Source organism: Mobula birostris, chromosome 1 (assembly GCF_030028105.1).
Source record: "Mobula birostris isolate sMobBir1 chromosome 1, sMobBir1.hap1, whole genome shotgun sequence".
NCBI classification, from domain to species: domain Eukaryota; kingdom Metazoa; phylum Chordata; class Chondrichthyes; order Myliobatiformes; family Myliobatidae; genus Mobula; species Mobula birostris.
The window spans coordinates 53751606-53774026 of NC_092370.1; the positions used below are offsets into that span (position 1 = coordinate 53751606).

Consider the following 22421-nt stretch of genomic DNA (forward strand, 5'->3'; position numbering starts at 1 on the left):
ATCACCCACATCTCACCCAGACACAACACACATCTCAAAAAAGATGGTGCACACTTGAAGTAGAATTATCTGACTGGAGGAAGGATAGCTGTCTCCATGAACTAACCCCATGAATGAAGTGAAGCTGGCAGTTACTGTGATATCATTGCCGAGTGATGAAGGTGAAGCCATTGAGGACAACATTTCAAAACTTAATCCTCCTCCTCACCTGCCATATCAATCAACCTCCTTTGCTCCCTGCCTCCTTCTCATATCCTGGATCCCTTCAAAACACACACTCTTCTACGTTACATACCACAAACAATGTAAACAACAGGAATACTGCAGATGCTGGAAATTCAAGCAACACACATAAAAGTTGCTGGTGAACGCAGCAGGCCAGGCAGCATCTCTAGGTACTTTCCTTTTTCTCCACGTAGTTTCCTTTCATCTCTACTTATGTTTTTTACATTTCAAATATTCAGTAAATACAACAGGGCCAAGAAATGCAAGAAAAGGAAACAGTGATGCTATAGAAATCTAGCTTCCCAGCTTCACATACTATGTCACTAATTCAGCCCAGATATTAACACGGAGTGTAATTTAGACGACTGTATTGAGCAAGATCTGCAAAGTGAGATTCTACTCAAAGGGATTATAGGCACGTTAGGAATGAAGGACTCTTTAAATGACAGCCTACTAGTGGTCAAAACACCTGTTTGGCTGCTAATGAGGTCACCTTCAGATGGATATGCACATTGAAATGTTCAGTGGATTGAGGGCTCTGCTCAGATTGAATTCATGAATTACCATAAAATACTGGAGCAGAATTAGGCTACTTGGCTCATCGAGTCTGCTCCACCATTCCATCATGGCTGATCCAATTTTCCTCTCAGCCCCAATCTCCAGCCTTCCCTTCCCCCTATCCCTCCATGCCCTGACCAATCAAGAATCTACCAACCTCTGCCTTAAATATACACAAAGACATGGCCTCCACAGCTGCCTGCGGAGAATTCCAAAGATTGACCACTCCTTGGCTTAAAAAAAATACCTTATCATCTCTGTTCTAAAAGGACACCTCTCTAATTTGAGGCTGTGTCCTCTCATCTTAGACATTCCCACCATAAGAAACATCCTCTCCACATCCACTCTATCAAAGCCTTTCACCATTCGATAGGTTTCATTTGAGGTCACCACAAGTCCAGAGCCATCAAACTGTCTTCATATGACAAACCGTTTAATCTTGGAATCATTTTTGTGAACCTCCTTTGAACCCTCTTCACTTTCAGCACATCCTTTCTAAGATAAGGGGCCCAAAACTGCTCACAATACTCCAAGTGAGGCCTCACCAGTGCTTTATAAAGTCTCAACTTTATTAAGTCCGACAACGTTATGTGGAGTTGGAGATGATTTCTTTGCGGTATGGAATGGTTGGCCAATTTCATTTGTATTTAATGGACCCAGCAATGACATATCCTCTGATGGCCAATGCCACAACTTGCACTACAGCACGTCCTGACGGTGAGAGCTCAGTTGCTGCTATTGTGTCTTTGAATTACAATATGTAGAGCAACTTGTAGCATCAATGACTGTTGAGGTTCTATGCTGGGGAGTGGCAGTAGCTCTGCTGTCTTCTCTTAGAGTAAATATTTTCCATTCTCCCAAAGCAACCATTCAATTATTGCACAAAGAGACTGTTCTCTGCATTTGGCATCTGGTATGGGAGTTCTGTTCCCACTCAGTCTAATTTTCTTCCAGAATAGAGCATACATTCACTAATAGTGACAATGGCTCTGGACACTACATTATAGGAAGGATGTGATTAAACCTAGACAGAGTACATCAAAAGATATGCAGGAATGTTTTCTGGATTGGTAGACTTGAGTTATAAGGAGTTTACATAGACTGAGATTGTTTTCTTTGGAGCAAAGGAGGCTGGGGGTAAAAAGAGTGTGACTTTATACAAATTTATTAAGTTATGAGAAACACAGACATCTACCCCCAAGTTGATGGGTCATAAATTAGAGGGGCAAAAATGATGAAACAATGTACAGGGAGGAGGTCAAACACCTAGAGAGCTGGTGCAGGGATAACAACTTGATGCCTAGTATCACCAAAACCAAGGAGATGATCGTCGATTTCAGACGGTCTCAGCCTGAGCACACACCCCTCAGCATCAGCGGCTCCACAGTGGAGAGAGTGGAAAACATCAAGTTCCTTGGGGTGCAGATCTCGGACAATCTCACCTGGTCCAGGAACACCACTGGGATTGTGAAGCGGGCCCAGCAGAGATTGCACTTTCTGAGGAAGCTTAAACAAGCATCACTCCCCACTAACATCTTAACTACATTCTACAGAGGCGTGGTTGAGAGCGTGCTGACCTTTTGAGTCACAACCTGGTACTCCAGCTGCAGTGCTGTCGACAAAAAAGCCTTGCAGAGGGTGGTTAGGGGAGCAGAGAAGGTTATTGGGGTCTCCCTACCTTCTGTCCAAGACCTCTTTCAGAGTCGATGCCTCCAGAAGACACGGTACATCACTAATGACCCCTCACACCCTCTCCATGAACTGGTTGTTCTTCTGCCATCAGGCAACCGTTCCAGGAGCATCAAAACTAAAACCACAAGGCTACTAAACAGCTTCCTCCCACAGGGAGTCAGACTGCTAAATAGCTGCTCTACCTGACTCTGCTTTGGACACTCTTAACTTGCACTGGACACTTATAACTTGATTTTAACTGATATGTGGCTGTTGTGTTTTACTATTTATTGTTACGTTTATTATTTACTGTTGCGTTTGTTATGTTATGATTGCACTGCTCCTGAGAAACGCTGTCTCATTCTGCCCTGCAGAGCTGATGTACGGTTAGAATGACAATAAAGTTTTTTGATCTTTGATTTGATCTGGATACATTTAAGGTGGAAGGAAAAAGTTTTAAAGGGCACTTGAAGACAAGTTTTACCACACCATGAATGTTGTATCTATGTAACAACCTGCCAGGTGAGCAGTGGAGACAGGCATAATTATCATGTTTAAAAGACATGGTCAGGAATGGTTTAGAGGAATATGGGCTAAGTGAAGGCAAATAAGATTTATATAGATAGCCACCTTGGGCAGCATGGACAAGTTGGGCCTGTTTCCATGTGCAAAACCCTTGTACATCTCTGTGGATTTCTGAAAAATAAACTTTTCTTTGATTGAATGTGACATATAAAGAGTAGCAAAGAACACAACAACTCAGCAGAATGTCATCCCACTGGGTTTGGACAATTAAAGTCAAGTTCTGCATTGCCAATAAAATTTTAAAACGAAGCTAAAGAAAGTGCAATAAAACTTACCCATCATAAGCAGCAAGCAGGAAGCTCAGCAATAAGCTAATGGATTGTTCAACATTTATCTGATGGGTGGTTGGCATTCGTTTGTTCAGCTGGTAAAGTACTGTGGAGATGATAGCTTCCAAGCGAGCCACGCTGAGTTCAGCATTCAGATCCATTGTATTCAGTCCATTTTCTCTGAATGCCTCTATTACATTCCAAACATCTACCAGGTGCACTAAACAAGTAAAAAGAAAAAAAAATGATGAGTTTTGTGAAACAGGAGGCAGCTAAGCCTGGCTGCTTCAAACTCCCCACCTACTGGATGCAGGTCTCCTCTTTAACTCCTCCTCAAACTTCCCTTCGCAACTGTCTGCTTTATGTTGATCCGTTTCTACTGAGATCAATCTAGTCAGCAACTTACGTCTCCGTAGCTTTTCAAAAATTTAAATGTGACCTTATACAACCTTCGTGTTCTATCTGAATTTACACTGGGCTTCAAAAATCAAATATCAACCAAAATATTTGAATCTTCAGATTTTAAGCAATATCATCAAGCACTTCATTTCTTTATCCACCTCCATGGAAAACATCTTGTTATTGCCAGATAAGAATCTTCCTTTGTTACCCATCTTAATACATCTTGGGCACATCCATCCTCAGGACTCACACTACCTACAGGAAGCAATATCTATCAGCGATCCCCACCACCCTGGCCATACCACTTTCTCAAAGTTACCATTGGGCAAGAAGTACAGAAGCTTCAAGTCTCACACCACCAGGTTCAAGAACAGTTCCTGCCTTCAACCATTCAGTTCTTGAACCAATAAGTACAAACCTAATCATTGCAGTTTAGCAACACTAATTTACATGAAAATTGACTTTGTTTTTGTTCTAATCGTGTTTGTTTTTGTAAAAATTGTATTTAATTTAGGTGTCATTAATGCTTTTCTTTTGAATGTGGCTCTGTGATGCTGTGTGCCTGTGATGCAGCTGCAAATAAGATTTTCAATGCACCTGTGCATACATGTACTTGTGCATAAAACAGTACAACCCTTCAGCCCACAAAGTTGTGCTGACTGATAGAAAGTATCTAATCCATCCTTCCTACACAGTCCACAACCTTTCGTTTCTCTATGTCCGGGTTCTGCTTATCCAAGAGCCTTATAAATGTCTCTATTGTATATATCGCAAACAAACCTTCTTGAGTGTCTGCCCAAATTGACGATAATCTAAAAAATTCTCCTGAATGCTATGGTAATTTTGAGCAGAGAATTTCATTGATTAATGAATTAGTGACAGTAATTATGAACTCTTAAGCAAAAAAGATGAGTCCTGTTGGTTTACAAGTATTCACAGTTTAGTATTAATAAAAGTATAACAGAGACAGATTGAAATAAATGAAGCATTTTAGAAAAACTGTTTAAAGTTACAATAGTAATCTTTTAAAATGACAATTGAAAAATAATACCATTTCTCAAGTTGTTATTGTACCTCATACAAAACAACAGCTTTAGTAATATAAATGTTTATTGTGAAAAAATGAATATCCATTGAGGTGCTAAATGACATACAGTATTTACCGTTATCACTGAATATCCAGTGTTCACTCACAACCAACAGATGAAAAAATAAAAGCAGAGTGAAGCCAATGCCAACTCGCCCAATTGTTTATTATCCAAATACTGTTGTGAACATCAAGTCTGTGAGGATTTCAAAATGCTTTATCTAACGTCATGTGTTCTTGCAATCACCTACCTAGCACCAAGTTGGCATGAGAGGTTTCCTGTTCTCTTGGATTGTCAAAATTTATTTGCTGCTTCATTTGGAAGTAAAGATAATCATCATGTATCTTTCTATTATGGATGGGGTATAAAAAACATCAAGAGGCGGCATTGTGTGCCACGTGCCATTGAAATTCCTTCACTGCCATCATGGACATGCATGCCATAGATTTGCCACCCCTGAATTTGTATCCACCATCCAGGCATCTACCATTCACTGTGTAAAAACCTTACTTCTGAAGACATCTACCCAAATCTTCCCTCCACTCACTCTATATGTACTTAGGCATATGATAATAACTTGACTTTGACACAGAATATGGACACAACTCTGTATGGAATTGTAAATTCACATCCCTGCATTCTTTTCTGCTAGTTTGTTGCTGATGACATCAATCAGTGCCTTCTCTTCTATTACAAAACCATATGTTTATCACAGATTAGATAGACAAATTTGCCAGAGTTAATTCATTGAAAGATTTTTAATTCACCTATTCTAATACACAATTGCCTCTCAAAAAGTAACATCTAATATTCATCTTGGTAGTCTGTGCCACTTACTAATTTACTGAGTCAACAACTTTCTGTAACAATCTTAATCTGTCTTTAATGAGTTTAAGTCTCTTCTCTTCTTGCTTTCTCACTATTCAATTCACAGCAGTGTTTCAAAGCTACCTTCTCAATTATTTTAACTGCAATGTTCATCTCCGTGAAAATGTCACTAAAATGTGTCTCCTTTCCAGGCTTAGAATCCCTGTTTTCCACAACTCTTGTTACAGTTCAAACCTTTAACCCCAATCATTTTGTCAATCATAATAGGTCATATTTTTGTCAATAGCATGTCCAATCAGCTTAGTCACGACTTATCCTGATTTGTATTCAAGTGCTCTAACAATGGCGTTCAACATTCAATGGCTTTGTTGACTGCTGCTCTACCAAGTTAGAAATACTCAGCATTTGGTCAATGAAACGTTTTAGGTCTTATTCAGCATTAAAATTGGTTTTCAACACAGAATTATTTATGTAAATGTCACACTTTCTGTTTATTGTATACTTTCATTAAATTTGATTTACAATTGTTCATTCTCTTTACAAAACTTATCCAACTCGCCTACAATTTCAAAGGTTCCAAATACCTTTCTAGTTTTCACTTAATTGCAATTTTTACTTTTCAATAAAGTACTGAACAATTATCATGAAGGTCAGTTGGAAAAAGTAGAAGGCCATATTTTTCAAATATTCGGCTGAATGAACTCCCAATCTTGACAAAGCTAATACAACAAAGGAAACCAACAGGAATTCTGCAGATGCTGGAAATTCAAGCAACACACATCAAAGTTGCTAGTGAATGCAGCAGGCCAGGCAGCATCTCTAGGAAGAGGTACAGTCGACGTTTCAGGCCGAGACCCTTCGTCAGGACTATCTGAAGGAAGAGTTAGTAAGAGATTTGAAAGTGAGAGGGGCAGGGGGAGATCCAAAATGATAGGAGAAGACAGGAGAGGGAGGGATGGAGCCAAGAGCTGGACAGGTGATTGGCAAAGGGGATAAGAGAGGATCATGGGACAGGAGGTCCGGGGAGAAAGACAAGGGGGGGGGAATCCCAGAGGATGGGCAAGGGGTATAGTCAGAGGGACAGAGGGAGAAAAAGAAGAGTGAGAGAAAGAATGTGTGTATAAAAATAAATAACGGATCGGGTACGAGGGGGCGGTGGCGCATTAGCGGAAGTTAGAGAAGTCAATGTAAGGTGTTTTTACCTAGACGGAATATAAGGTGTTGTTACCCAGAAAGAATATGAGGTGTTATATTATACAACACCTTATATTCCATCTGGGTAGCCTCCAACCTGATGGCATGAACATTGACTTCTCTAACTTCCGCTAATGCCCCACCTCCCCCTCATACCCCATCCGTTATTTATTTTTATACACACATTCTTTCTCTCTCTCTCCTTTTTCTCCCTCTGTCCCTCTGACTATACCCCTTTCCCATCCTCTGGGTTTCCCCCCACCCTTGTCTTTCTCCCTGGGTCTCCTGTCCCATGATCCCCTCATATCCCCTTTGCCAATCACCTGTCCAGTTCTTGGCTCCATCCCTCCCCCTCCTGTCTTCTCCTATCATTTTGGATCTCCCCCTGCCCCTCCCACTTTCAAATCTCTTACGAACTCTTCCTTCAGCTAGTCCTGACGAAGGGTCTCGGCCTGAAACATTGACTGTACCTCTTCCTAGAGATGCTGCCTGGCCTGCTGCGTTCACCAGCAACTTTGATGTGTGTTACAATAAAGGAAATTTGTTTTCGACAATCCAGAAATTTCCTAATGGTTCTCAGCTAAATCCTAATAGCTTTGAGATTGTTTATCAATATTTATGGGAGGTTTAATCCAATACAAACACCACTAAATTTCTCCACAACTTCATCACAAGGAGGTAAACTTCTTTCATACAACTTCTTACACTAGGGTTTTTAAAAAAACAACGTACTTTCCTGGCAGAAGGAGCTGGCTAAGGGGATTTCCATCGTTCCCAGAGTGTAAGAGCACTTCTCTTACAGGAACTGTATTTCACCTGCCTGAGCCTCAGAGTCCTTGGGAGCAGATTTCCACTCTCCTTCCATCAGTGTAGCATCCATTCATACAACAGCAAGACAACACTATTACTGGAAGATTTTCTTATGATACAATATGTCCAGCTACCTGGAAAGGCTGCACATGCTGATAGCTGCATTTTTTGACATTCTTTGTGAACTCACAAATTAAGTTCTTGTCTTTGCATCATTTTCACAAACAGTATTCAGGTGACCTACAATCATTAATACAATAAAAATATCAATTAATAAAAACCAATCTCTAAATCTCCTCTCTCAGCACATGCAGTATACTGACAGGCCTCGTATACCCTTGGCATAATTTTTATTGAACATTGTCCTTATTACAGACTGGAAACTTCCCTCAAAGCCAGGTACATTTATCTCTGGGCTTTGAGCTGGCTTTGCCCATTGAAACTGTAATTGACTCCCAGTCATGGGCATGCTACCATGCAAAGTACCGAGAGATGGTGTTTGATTGAATTTCCTGCCAAGGCCTTCTGCCAATTGGGAGAAGATAATGTGTTATGGAATAAAAATGGAATTTAGAAAGAGGACCATGAAGGGGTTGAGGGTGAGGGAAAGAGGATTAGGAGGGTTGATAGTGATGGAAAGGTAGAGAATGGAGCTGGAACAAGGTTAGGGAGATGTAGTTTAGTAACAGGTGACAAGATGGAGTGAGAGGAGGAGACCATCCAAAGACAGATCAAGGACATCAATCAGATGGCGCCAAGAGTAAGAGTGAATGGGAATGGCATCTTCACTACACCCTCTGACAGTAAAGCGAGACCAGGCTTTGAGAGACATCAAAGCTGGCCCCAAGGGTGTCGTTTCTACTCTAGGTCTAGACAAGTTTGAACATTAAATTCTGTGCAGAACTTAACCCTCTCCTTATGCTTCCCAATTTCTGTAACTGTTTTCCACTCAAGGTTCAGAGTAAAAATTATCAGAGTACATACATGTCATACATACAACTGGGACATTCTTTTTCCTGCAGGCATACTCAGCAAATCTATAGAACAGTAACTGTATACAGGATCAATGAACAACAAACTGTGCAAATTCAAATATAAGTTAATAGCAAGAAATAACAAGAGCATGAATAACAAAATAAAGGGCCCCGAAAGTGAGATCTCTGGTTGAGGAACACCAGAAAAAGAATAAGTGTAGTCACCCCCCTTTGTTCAAGAGCCTGATGGTTGAGGGATAGTAACTATTCTTGAACTCAATCTTCCTCTGTGAAACACAATGTAATGTTTACTGCATTAAAGATTCCACGTTGTTGTAGGCCATTTGGTCAAGATGAAAAGTTGCAATGTCGTAGAGTGGCAAAATCAAAGTCCAAAGTAAATTTATCATCAAAGTACGCATATATCAATGAATACTATCCTGAGATTCATTTTCTTGCAGTAGAACAAAGTGCAAATGAATCAATGAAAAGCTACAAAGACTAACAACCAATGTGCAAAAGATCAACAGACCAACTGTGTAAACAAAATAATAATGATATAGCAACAAAATAGATAAATAAATACATAATACTGAGAACCTGAGTTGTAGAGTCTTTGAAAGTGAGTGAGATGCAGGCTTGTATGCATAATTTAGTGTATTCAATTTTTTGGTCCTGTCCAGATTATCAGAGGTGGATACTAAATAAGTTAAGGAGAAAAAAAATCTTTAACAAGAATTTGCCTTCCTTCATCTTGCATCAATTTCATCAATTTCACAAAGGCTTTGTAGCAGCCTGGGAACAGCTGCTTGGAAGTAGGTACCGAGGAAATGTCAGGGGTAATCTTTTTTTTTAAAAACACAGAGTGGTGAGTGTGTGGAATGGGCTACTGGCAATGGTGGTGGAGTAAGATATGATAGGGGCTTTTTAAGAGACTCCTAGATAGGTATATGGAGCTTAGAAAAATAGACGGCTATGGGTAACCCTAGGTAATTTCTAAAGTCGGTACATGTTTGGCACAGCATTGTGGGCCGAAGGGCCTGTATTGTGCTGTAGGTTTGTTATGTTTCTACGTAAGTAACCAAAAAGCTGCATTTTGAGACATACTTACCATTACATTTTTTCTGCACAAATCGAAGCTTACATGCTGTCCTGTAAGTGGATAAACGAATGCGATCCAAGTCCTGGGCCCCTGAATTGAACAAAGGTGGAAGAATATTTTACTGCAGAAGTAATCACAATATTCATAATAAAATATCAAATGCCAAAAACTGTGAACTTTACTGAGCTGGGGAACACTCGCTCAGAGAGCCCGACAGTTCTTTGAAAGAGGCAAGTTTTTAAAAAAATTAATACACTCATGTCGCCAGGTAGCATTGTAGTTAGCACAACCCATACAGTACCAGTGACCTGAGTTCAATTGCCATCACTGCCAGTAGGAAGAATGTATGTTCTCCCCATGACCGTATGGGTTTCCTTGGGGTGCTCCAGTTTCCTCCCACAGTCCAATGATGTACTGGTTGGAAGATTCATTGGTCATAGTAAATTGTCCCGTGATTAGGCCAGGATTAAAACTGGGGGATTAATGGGTGGCATGGCTTGAAGGACCTGAAAGGCCTACTCCGTGCTGTATGTCAATTAATAAACGTCACACTTGCTAACACTTCTTTTGGCTTATTCCGTAACATATCAATATATTTCTACTTTTTCCAAAAATCTTCATAAGAATTAACTATTTTGGCATCATCTTTGAACTGCTAGAGGATTCCATAAGACATAGGAGCAGAATTAGGCCATCTGGCCCATCAAGCCTGCTCCGCCATTCAATCATGGCGGATCCTTTTTTTTTTCTCCTCCTCAACCCCAGTTCCCAGCCTTCTCCCCATAACCTTTGATGCCATGTCCAATCAAGAACCTATCAATCTCTGCCTTAAATACACTCAACGACCTGGCCTTCACAGCTGCATGTGGCAACAAATTCACCACCCTTTAGCTGAGGTAATTTCTCCACGCCCATTTTGAAAGGGCACTCCTCTATCCTGAGGCTGTGTCCTCTTGTCCTAGACTCTCCCACCATGGGAAACATTCTTTCCACATCTACTCTGGGATCTGTACTGGGTCCAACGTTGTTTGTTATATACATTAATGATCTGGATGATGGGGTGGTAAATTAGATTAGTAAGTATGCAGATGATACTAAGATAGGTGGCATTGTGGATAATGAAGTAGGTTTTCAAAGCTTGCAGAGAGATTTAGGCCAGTTAGAAGAGTGGGCTGAAAGAGGGCAGATGGAGTTTAATGCTGATAAATGTGAGGTGGTACATTTTGGTAGGACTAATCAAAATAGGACATACATGGTAAACAGTAGGGCATTAAGGAGTGCAGTAGAACAGAGGGATCTAGGAATAATGATGCATAGTTCCCTGAAGGTGGAATCTCATGTGGATAGGGTGGTGAAGAAAGCTTTTGGTATGCTGGCCATTATAAATCAGAGCATTGAGTATAAGAGTTGGGATGTAATGTTGAAATTGTACAAGGCATTGGTGAGGCCAAATTTGGAGTATTGTGTACAGTTTTGGTCACCGAATTATAGGAAAGATGTCAACAAAATAGAGAGAGTACAGAGGAGATTTACTAGAATGTTACCTGGGTTTCAGCACCTAAGAAAGGTTGAAAAAGTTAGGTCTTTATTCTTTGGAACGTAGAAGGTTGAGGGGGGACTTGATAGAGGTATTTAAAATTATGAGGGGGATAGATAGAGTTGACGTGGATAGGCTTTTTCCATTGAAAGTGGGGGAGATTCAAACAAGAGGACATGAGTTGAGAGTTAAAGGGCAAAAGTTTAGGGGTAACACGAGGGGAACTTCTTTACTCAGAGAGTGGTAGCTGTGTGGAACGAGCTTCCAGCAGAAGTGGTAAAGGCAGGTTCATTTTTGTCATTTAAAAAAAAAATTGGATAGATATATGGACAGGAATGGAATGGAGGATTATGGGCTGAGTTTCTGGTTGATGGGACTAGGTGAGAGTAAGCGTTCGGCATAGACTAGAAGGGCCGAGATGGCCTGTTTCCATGCTGTAATTGTTATATGATTATACTCTGTCTAGGCCTTTCAACATTTGAAAGGTTTCAATGAGATCCCCCCTCATCCTTCTGAATTCCAGTGAGTAGACCTAGAGCCGTCAAACGTTCTTTGTATGATAACCCTTTCATTCCTGGAATCACTCTTGTGAACCTCCTTTGGACCCTCTTCAATGCCAGTACATCTTTTCTAAGATGAGGGACCAAGAAGTGTTCACAATACTCAAGGTGAGGCCTCACCAGTGCCTTGTAAAGCCTCAGCATCACATCCTTGCTGTTGTATTCTAGACCTCTTGAAATGAATGCCAACATGGCATTTGCCTTCTTCACCACCAACTCAACCTGCAGGTTAACCTTTAGGGTGTTCTGCACAAGGACTCCTAAGTCCCTTTGCATCTCAGATTTTTGGATTTTCTCCCCTATAAGAAAATAGTCTGCATATTTGTTTCTACTACCAAAGTGCATGACCATGCATTTTCCAACATTGTATTTCATTTTGCCACTTTCTTGCCCATTCTCCTAATCTGTCCAAGTCCTTCTGAATCCTATCTATTTCCTCAACATTACCTGCCCCTCCACCAATCTTCATATCATCTGCAAACTTTCGTGTAATACAATGGGCTCTTGACTTGGTAAGCAGCCTCATGTATGGCACCTTGTCAAAGGCCTTCTGAAAGTCCAAATATACAACATCCACTGCTTCCCCTATCCTACTTGTAATCTGCTCAAAGAATTCCAACTGGTTCGTCAGGCAGGATTTTTCCTGAAGGAAACCATGCTGACTTTTTACTATCTTGTCCTGTGTCACCAAGTACTCCATCGCTTCATCCTTAACAATTGACTCCAACATCTTCCCAACCACTGAGATAAGGCTAACTGATGTTTCTGCTGCCTTCCTCCTTTCTTAAAGCATGGAGTGACATTTGCAATTTTCCAGTCCCCTGGCACCCTGTCAGTGTCCAATGATGCTTGAAAGATTATTTCTAATGTCACCACAATCTCTAACACTATCTCTTTCAGAACCCCAGGATGCAGCTCATCTGGCCTGGATAATTTAGATCTTTCAGCTTTTTGAGCACCTTCTCTCTTGTAGTAGTAACTGCACCCACTTCTCTTCCTTGACACACTACAACATCAGGCATACTGCTAGTGTCTTCCACTGTGAAGACTAATGCAAAATACTCACTTACTTCATCAGCCATCTGCTTGTCCCCCGTTATTATTTCTCCTGCCTCATTTTCTAGCGGTCCTATGTCTACTCTCATTTCACTTTTATTTTTAACATACTTGAAAAAACTTTTACTTTCCACTTTAATATTATTTGCTAGCTTGCTTTCATATTTCATCTTTTCCCTTCTAATGATTTTTTTAGTTGCTCTCTGTAAGTTTTTAAGAACTTCCCAATCCTCTATCTTCCCACTAATTTCTGCTTTGTTGTGCTTTTACGCTTTCATGCTTTTACAAAAGCTTTGACTTCCCTTTTAACCACGGTTGCACTATTTTACTATTTGAGTAAATTTCTTCACTTTTGAAATACATATTTCCTGCACCTTCCTCATTTTCCCCAGAAACTCATGCCATTGCTGCTCTGCTGACATCCCTGCCAGTAGCTCCTTCCAATTTACTTCCCCAACTCCTCTCTCACACTACTGTAATTTCCCTTACTCCACTGAAATACTGCTACATCAGACTCGACTTTCTCCCTATTAAATTTCAAGTTGAACTCAATCATCTTGTGATCAATGGTTCCTAAGGGTTATTTTACCTTAAGCTCTCTAATAGTCTCCGGTTCATTACATAACACCCAGTCCAGAATAGCTGATCACCTCGTAGGCTCAACAACAAACTGCTCTAAAAAGGCATCTCTTAGGCATTCAACAAACTCACTCTTGACATCCATAACCAACCTGATTTTCCCCAATCCACCTACATGTTAAAATCTCCCATGACTCCCATAACATTGCCCTTTTGACTGGCCTTTTCTATTTCCTGTTGTAATGTGGTCCACCTTTCAGCCACAGTTGGGAGGCCTGTATATAACTGCCATCAATGTCCTTTTAATCCTTGCAGTTTCTTAACTCAACCCACAAGGATTCAACATCTTCCAATCCTATGTCACATCTTTCTACTGATTTCATGCCATTCTTTACCAGTAGAGCCACGCCACCCCTCTGCCGACCTTCCTGTCCCTCCAATAAAATGTGTAACCTTGGACACTCAGCTCCCAACTACAACCACCCTTCAGCCACGATTCAGTGATGGCCACAACATCATACCTGGCAATCTATAATAGTGCAACAAGATCATCCACCTTATTTCTTATACTATGCACATTATTTTGAGTACCATATTTGCTATTCTTTCTGATTCCTTCAAACCTTGTACAAAATGATATATCCCATCAGCTCTCAGCAATTTATCTCTTCTTGTTTAAACAACTTAAATGGAAATTGTATTTCATTTATCAGAAGTTCATCTCACTCTCAATCACCTCAAAATTCACCAAGTTCCTTCTGTGGTAAAGATGGTTCAAAGTCTTAGTAAATGCCTCTGAGAGTTACATGACAAATAGGAGCAACAGTTTTCCATACGGTACCTTCAGCCTGTCCAACTATCCAATAATATAAAAGCCAATTTGATCTGGGGGGATTAATTCCATTTTCTGCTTTGACCCCATTACTCCTAAATCCCCTGCAGCACAAAAATCTTTATCGCCAAGCCTTGAATAAAATCAAAATTCACTTTCACTGCCTTGAGATAAAGTACTATGATTCTCCATAGAGGAAAGAAAATTCTTCTTTATCTTATCTGAACAAGACCTTACTTTAAAACTGTACACCCTAATTTTAGATTCCCTCACAAAGGGAGCATCTACCATTTCAAGACTCTCCTGAATCTTATGTTTCAGCAAGTTTACTTCTCATTCTTAAGAATGTCCTCATAAAACAACTCTGTCCTAGGAATCAACAGAGTGAACCATTGTCTAAATAGACCCTAATGCAAATATATTCTGTCTTAAGTAAGACCCAAGTTATACTCAGTACTCCAGTTGTGATCATGTCAACTGGATTCGGGTAAAATCCTACATTTCATCTTCCACCCTGATCACTTGCTATTCCAGCATGCTAATTTCCTGTGCTTAATATACAATTTATTTTCAAAGCAGCATTCTTGGACTCCATCCATCCAAACAATATTCCACTTATTTCACTGTTGGGGGGGGGGGGAGAACTTGGCTGCCCGTTAAGGTTTTCCCTTCAGTGGTGTTCAATGTGCAAAATTGAATACAAATTCACTGCAGTGCTATGCCTTCCAAAAGGTTTAGTCATCAGATGAGTTCCATAAATTAACACATGACATGGACCCTAAATATCCCATGGCACCAGTAGTCAACACTTCTTTCTCATCCAGTTCCAGCAGAAATGGCTTAAAAATGGTTAGATATCCATACTCTGAGATTTTATTGTGTCTAAATTGACCACTGCATTTGGTAAGTTACTTCAGATGAAAGAAATTAATTATACATGACATATATTGAAGCATTTCTCAAATGTTTTTAGGTATGTACAGATCCAAAATCTTTCATTCACTGGTCCCCGGAGCTATTCATTATTTCTGTACAATTCATTTTGTTATTTTCCTCAGTTGTTTTCCCTACAAAGCAGAAAGGCTGTACATCACAAAGAATTAATTTACAGTGAATCATTTTGAGCCATCCTAAGGACATGAAATGTATAATACTATTGCAAGCTCCTCTATTATTGATGGTTTCCTATCCACTCCTTTAAGGTGGGTGAACATTAATCCAAATGGCATTCCTGAGAACATCGGTCAAAAAAATAAACTACATTGGATAGATTTGTTCTATCAGTTTTTAATTATCACTTTCTATTCAGTCATGCATCATGTATAAATTATTTTACCAACCAGTTTGTAATCTTACACTATGACTGTTAATATCAATGAAAACTTCAATATTCTGCCTTGACCTACCATATCAATTTGTATTTCTTAATGCTCAGACCTTCCTTAATATGTCAAGTTATACTTTATTACCAATGTCATTCCTAACCATCAGGATTATTTCATTCTGTGCTTTGTTTTGTTAATTTTTTCTATTAACCACTCTCCAAGGCGTGCATAACTATGCACAAAAACAAATCCACACAAGGCAAGTGCTTTACTACTTTTTGACAGCATTAAAGCAGTGTTGCGAGTCACCTTAATGTTGTTTATTGGTTACATAAAGAGCAAGACCTTCAGTTGCAAAGTTCACAGCAGAGCACTTTTGAATTTCCCTATGTAAAACGGAATCAAAACTACCTTGTCTGACTGACACATTGCTAGTTCTCACAGCGGCTGACATTCAGCACAGCAGGTCAGCTATCTGCATCCAGCTCTTTGCAATGTCCAGCAATACATGCCACCCACTTCCAGCTCATGAGACGTGTTCCAACGAAATGAACAGACACTGCAATGATAGGAGCAGCTTGAGCATACGTATTCAAGGGTCAGAGGACTTGGACAGGTACTTAAACAATTCTGTTGGCTGCAGTTGTTTTTTTTTGAAACCGGTGATCATAATGATAACCAAGAACAATAGACAGGTGTCTCCACATGCATGTGAATGTAGTCCAAGTTTAAATAATACATTTTGGGGAAGTCTGCAAGGTCATCAAAGGCATATGCCTACTCTGTCTGCTCCTATGGTTTAAGGAAAAGTAGACCTCCTTAATGCAGCAGAAAACAGTAAACCAAGTATTCAGGCTGGAATGATTCCAAGGTTAGGCACCTGTTAGTAAACATGACTGATCTCCATAGGAGAAACTATCAAGGTACATGTATGATGCAATGATTGAGATCCATGACATTTTCAAGGTACCCATTAGTTAAACCTGGCTGTTCTGTGAGTCAATTTTCATACCAATAACACTGATGCCATTTGGGGAAGCTTTACACAAAGAAAAGATGCCAGAGAAATCAAAAATCTGCAAAAATAAACTAGAGAACACTACAAGGGCTGAAGACAGTGGAAATCTGGAGCAACACAAAATGCTGAAGGAACTCAGCAGGTCAGGAAAATACAACCTATGTTTTGGGTCAAGATCCTTCATTAGGACTAGAATGAAAGCAGCTCAGAATATTGAATGCCGGGGGTAAAAGGCGAGCCTTTTTTTTGCACTTCCCATTCCCACACAGACATGCTCTGTAGTATGTGCTCATCCTCTTGAGATGGTTTAGGGAGCTGTATGGGTTCTGGAGGAAATGATACAGGTTCTGCAGCCTGAAATGGTGATGTGGCGATCCCATAAGATGCTTGTCAACATACAGGGGCAGAGTGACAAGGCTTTCAAGGTCCATAGGCATCTCCTGTGTAGACAGTTCATCTCTGAAGAACTCCAAGAGGCTGTGATGGTAGTGGACTTGTAACAATTCCACATTCCAACTACACTCCACTGCAAGGGTCCCAAATTCCCTGATGACATCTAGCACCAATTGAATCAATGAAAGAGTACACAAAAAGGAAGATAACCACTGTGCAGAAGACAAAAAAAACTGTGTAAATACAAAAAGAAAGAAAAAAGAAACAATAATAAATAAGCAATAAATATCAAGAACATGAGGTGAAGATACCTTGAGCTAACAGTTTAGTGACACGGCAAGAGAAGTGACCCCACAACACAGTAACCAGGTAAGCAAAGCCAAGGAGCAACTGGTTGAGGCTGACTAGTTCAATGGGTGAACAAGGACTGTGGTTTAAATACGCTGCAGGTGATGCGTTGGAAACAAGTGGCAGGTGACTCCTGATAGCTAGGGAGAGACGAGGAGGAGCCTGTCTGTGCAGGCCTGACAAAATCTCTTAACAGATCCCATGAATTCTGCTAATTCTGTAGGATTCAGCAATTCATCGGACAGAAAATCTGCAGATTTACAATTATTCATGACTTTTTTTTGGCTAATGTGATTCCTTAAAACATCTGTGCAGAACAGCAAAGTAAAGAACTTATTGTTAGTTTACAAAGGCAGCCAGAATCAGAATAATGACTCATAGATAAGTGCCAAAATTAGCTGCCGTGAAGCTTTTTCCACTGGACATAATCCCATAAATCTAAAGAGTGATTAAAAAAAAGTTGACAATGAAGCATGGTGATGAGGCAATTATTATAGGCTTCATGTGATCTGGATTCAATTATCAGCAGCATATTTCACAACCACAAGAAACTTACGGTCATATTTAAAAAGTAACTCAGATGCTGCAAACGAAAATACAAAACCCTGGAGACGCCCATTAGGCCAGCATCCCACACTATTCCAGTTAAGGTCAATTCAAAACCATTGGAACAACACCTCATCTTCCTTCTTGTAGCCCCCAAGAGTCAACAATTCAGTAGGTTTCAGGTAGTTGGCCTTTCCTGCTGGTATCAGATCAACCACATCATCAAGTTCACCGATGACACCACCGTGGTCGGTCTCATCAGCAAGAACGATGAGTCAGCATAGAGAGGAGGTGCAGCGGCTAACTGACCAGTGCAGAGTCAACAACCTGTCTCTGAATGTGAACAAAACAAAAGAGATGGTTGTTGACTTCAGGAGGACACGGAGTGACCACTCTCTGCTGAACATCAAATACTCCTCCGTAGAGATCACTAAGAGCACCAAATTTCTTGGTGTTCACCTGGCGGAGAATCTCACCTCGTCCCTCAACACCAGTTCCACAGCAAAGGAAGTCCAGCAGCGTCTCTACTTCCTGCAAAGGCTGAGAAAAGTCCATCTCCCACCCCCCATCCTCAACACGTTCTACAGAGGTTGTATTGAGAGCATCCTGAGCAGCTGCATCACTGCCTGGTTCGGAAATTGCACCATCTCGGATCGCAAGACTCTGCAGCGGATAGTGAGGTCAGCTGAGAAGATCATTGGGGTCTCTCTTCCCGCCATTACAGACATTTACACCACACGTTGCATCTGCAAAGCAAACAACATTATGAAGGACCCCACGCACCCTTCATACAAACTCTTCTCCCCCCTGCCATCTGGCAAAAGGCACTGAAGCATTTGGGCTCTCACGACCAGACTATGTAACAGTTTCTTCCCCCAAGCCATCAGACTCCTCAATACCCAGAGCCTGGACTGACACCAACCTACTGCCCTCACTGTGCCTATTGTCTTGTTTATTATTTATTGCAATGCCTGCACTGTTTTGTCCACTTTATGCAGTCCTGGGTAGGTCTGTAGTCTAGTATAGTTTTTGTGTTGTTTTACGTAATTCAGTGTAGTTTCTGTATTGTTTCATGTAGCACCATGGTCCTGAAAAACATCGTCTTGTTTTTACTGTGTACTGTACCAGCAGTAATGGTCAAAATGACAATAAAAAGTGACTTGACTTGACCAGTTCTGATGAGGCAATCCTCCACTCTCTTTTAGATTAGATTAGATTATGAGGACACGCAGTCATCTTTTATTGTCATTTAGTAATGCGTGCATTAAGAAATGATACAATGTTCCTCCAGTGTGATATCACAGAAACACAAGACGACCAAGACCAAAAAACTGACAAAAACCACATAATTATAACATATAGTTACAACAGTGCAAGCAATACCGTAATTTGATGAAGAACAGCCCATGAAAAAGTCTCAAAGTCTCTCGAAAGTCCCATCATCTCACGCAAACGGGAGAAGGAAGAAAACTCTCCCTGCCATGAGCTTCCAGCGCCGCAAACTTGCCAATGCAGCATCCTGGAAGCACCCGACCACAGTCCGACTCTGAGTCCATTCGAAAACCTCGAGCCTCCAACCAGCCCTCCGACACTGAGCACCATCTCTACCGAGCGCTTTGACCCCAACCCTGGCCGCCAGCAACAGGCAAAGCCGAAGATTTGGGGCCTTCCCCTCCGGAGACTCTTGATTGCACAGTAGCAGCAGCAGCGAACCGGGCATTTCAGAAGTTTCTCCAGATGTTCCTCCATGCTTCTCACGTCTGTCTCCATCAAATCAGAATTGTGCACGGCATCCTACTTATAAATATGATATCATTCACCGGAGAGGCCGCACTTGCTGCGTCGCGCCGCAGCACGCCACCATCTTCTCCTCCCTCCTTTTATTTTATATTTTGAGCAACTCTGGTATTCTGGATCTCAGAGTTACTGCATTGTTTGTTTTTTTCATCTCATTTATTCTCTTGTAATCTCACTTCATTTGAACCTCAGCTACGATTAACAATTATTCACCACTTTTGCTCAAAAAGCATCACTGCATTGTGTGACCTGGACTCTTATTGGTTTCTACAGCGGCCACATACTGCCTTAGATTTTTCAGTAGTTTTAACTGCAGGCATCTTCATGGTTTATGAACGTTTCAGATTTCCAGCTTAACATAAACATATCTAAAACATAAAATAGTTTGAGGAAGACAAGCTTTATGTGCTCTTAATTTAAATAATTCAAGAGATTAAAAGGAATCAGTGGCAAGAAGTATTAAATCACTGAAGAGATTGCATGGATATAGTGGAAATGTAATTAGGACCATGCCTTAAAAAAATCTACCTAACTACCCTGTAGTTAAAGAAACTTGTTTGTACTAATTGCTAACAATACTCCATTTCCCCTACAAAAGCCTGGCATTCAAAGTTCTTACTCATTTCTGCAAACAATTGTCTTCTTTCAGCCATGGTATTTTCTGCCCTTCCACGTTCTTCAATCATTCTAAAAGACACAAAAGAAAACAAAAGAAAAATCAGTGATCTTTTTCCAGTCCCAGATATGTAGCAGAGTTTTCTTCAGGAGCATATTTATGCCTTACTAAGACGAGGACAAAGGAAAGCACTGGAACCAAATACTTATTGATTTTTGAATTCCAAGTAAATCCAGAAAATGTTAATTCTCACGGGCTAATTGACATTCTGTTATTACGATGGTACAGTTGACTAGCACAACATGCAGACTCGATGGGCCAAATAGCCTAATTCTGTTCCTGTCTTATGGTCTAATATGGACTAGAAACAATATTTCTTCCACAAATCTATGCCATGATTTCTATCGTGTCAAGATGCTTTTCTGAAATGAGGAAGAGGTAGAAAGAGATGAATTAGCTTTAGTAAAGAAATCAATGTGTGTAACTGCATCCATCTCATGCAGAGACCAAGTAAGTTTAAAGATTACAAGATAATTAAGGACAAACAAGCATACTTGGCCTATCTCAGTTTACCATCCCAGAGAAACATCTTGTCCCCTCAAGTCTTATTGTTAAATAAATTAGCCTTCACTATTGCCTCAAAGTTTGTTCACGTTAAGTAATCACGAGGAAATCCGCAGATGCTGGAAATTCAAGCAACACACATCAAAGTTGCTGGTGAACGCAGCAGGCCAGGCAGCATCTCTAGGAAGAGGTACAGTCGAAGTTTCGGGCCGAGAGCCTTCGTCAGGACTAACTGAAAGAAGAGCTAGTAAGAGATTTGAAAGTGGGAGGGGCAGGGGGAGATCCAAAATGATAGGAGAAGACAGGAGGTGGAGGGATGGAGCCAAGAGTTGGTCAGCTGATTGGCAAAAGGGATATGAGAGGATCATGGGACAGGAGGCCTAGGGAGAAAGGAAGTGGGGGGGAAACCCAGAGGATGGGCAAGGAGTATAGTGAGAGGGACAGAGGGAGAAAAAGGAGAGAGAGAAAAAGAAAAAGAATGTGTGTATATAAATAAGTAACGGATGGGGTACGAAGGGGAGGTGGGGCATTAGCGAAAGTTTGAGAAGTCAATGTTCATGCCATCAGGTTGGAGGCTACCCAGACGGAATATAAGGTGTAGCTCTTCTTTCAGTTAGTCCTGACGAAGGGTCTCGGCCTGAAACGTCGACTGTACCTCTTCCTAGAGATGCTGCCTGGCCTGCTACGTTCACCAGCAACTTTGATGTGTGTTGCTCACATTAAGTAATTGTAGTTTTCACTGAGATCCTGTCATCCCAAATCTGATATGGACTTCCTTAGCTCAAACTCTTTTCTATCCTTCATCTGTTTATGGCTATTTCCAGGATTTACTTTCAATCTCACCACTCACATTAATAACTACTCCTGCATGCAAGCTTATTAATGATATCTATGCCAACTTTATCCAGTATGTCGCAACTAAGTCAAGCCATTTTACAGGATTTTCCACAATCTGCTTGAATTTTCTCATTAAAATAAAATAGGTAATCACCTTAGACCTAACCATCTTGATCGTTTACTTACTTTTCTTTTTACCAATCAATGCTGAGTACTTCTAGCTAGACTCTTGTTTGCTGATATTAAAAGCTATAGATTCTAGAAATCAAAAACAGACAAAAAATACCTGAAAAAGTCAGCAGTATTTGTGGAAAGACAAACAAAATCATAGTTAACACCTTGGGTCAAAGACTTCTTGACCTTTTGAAACCTATAGGTACCTATTGATGAAGTGCAGTCTGTCTTTAACACTCTGTCCTTTTCACTAATGCTGTTTGTCCTGCTGATTGTTTAATGTCATTTCAATGCACGAGTGTATAGGAGAACAAAGCGATTGTTACTCCAGATCGATATAGCACAAAGAAACCCCAATAAAGTAAAGAACAACTAACGTAAAAACACAATAAATATTAATACATAAGATAGCTGAAATACATAGATTGATTGCATGTCCATAAAGTGACACTGGACACAGGACACATATTAGGTTTCTCTGTCAGGAAATTATCAAGCAGTGGTGGTGGCAGGTGTGATGGGGTGTTGATCAG

At 40.6% G+C, this 22421-nt stretch overlaps 1 protein-coding gene across 15 annotated transcripts in view; it reads right to left on the reverse strand.

The window, feature by feature from the left end:
* The window catches only part of dtna (dystrobrevin, alpha), a 217270-nt gene that overhangs the window by 140112 nt on the left and 54737 nt on the right, over positions 1–22421 (reverse strand). For all 15 annotated transcript variants that reach the window (XM_072255312.1, XM_072255380.1, XM_072255343.1 and 12 more), the window contains exons 2-4: positions 20317–20384; positions 9716–9796; positions 3315–3528 (exon numbers count right to left, since the gene is read on the reverse strand). In XM_072255312.1, coding sequence (XP_072111413.1) covers positions 3315–3528; positions 9716–9796; positions 20317–20383 — 362 coding nt within the window. In that variant the 5' untranslated portion in view covers position 20384. The remainder of the gene's footprint in view (positions 1–3314; positions 3529–9715; positions 9797–20316; positions 20385–22421) is intronic.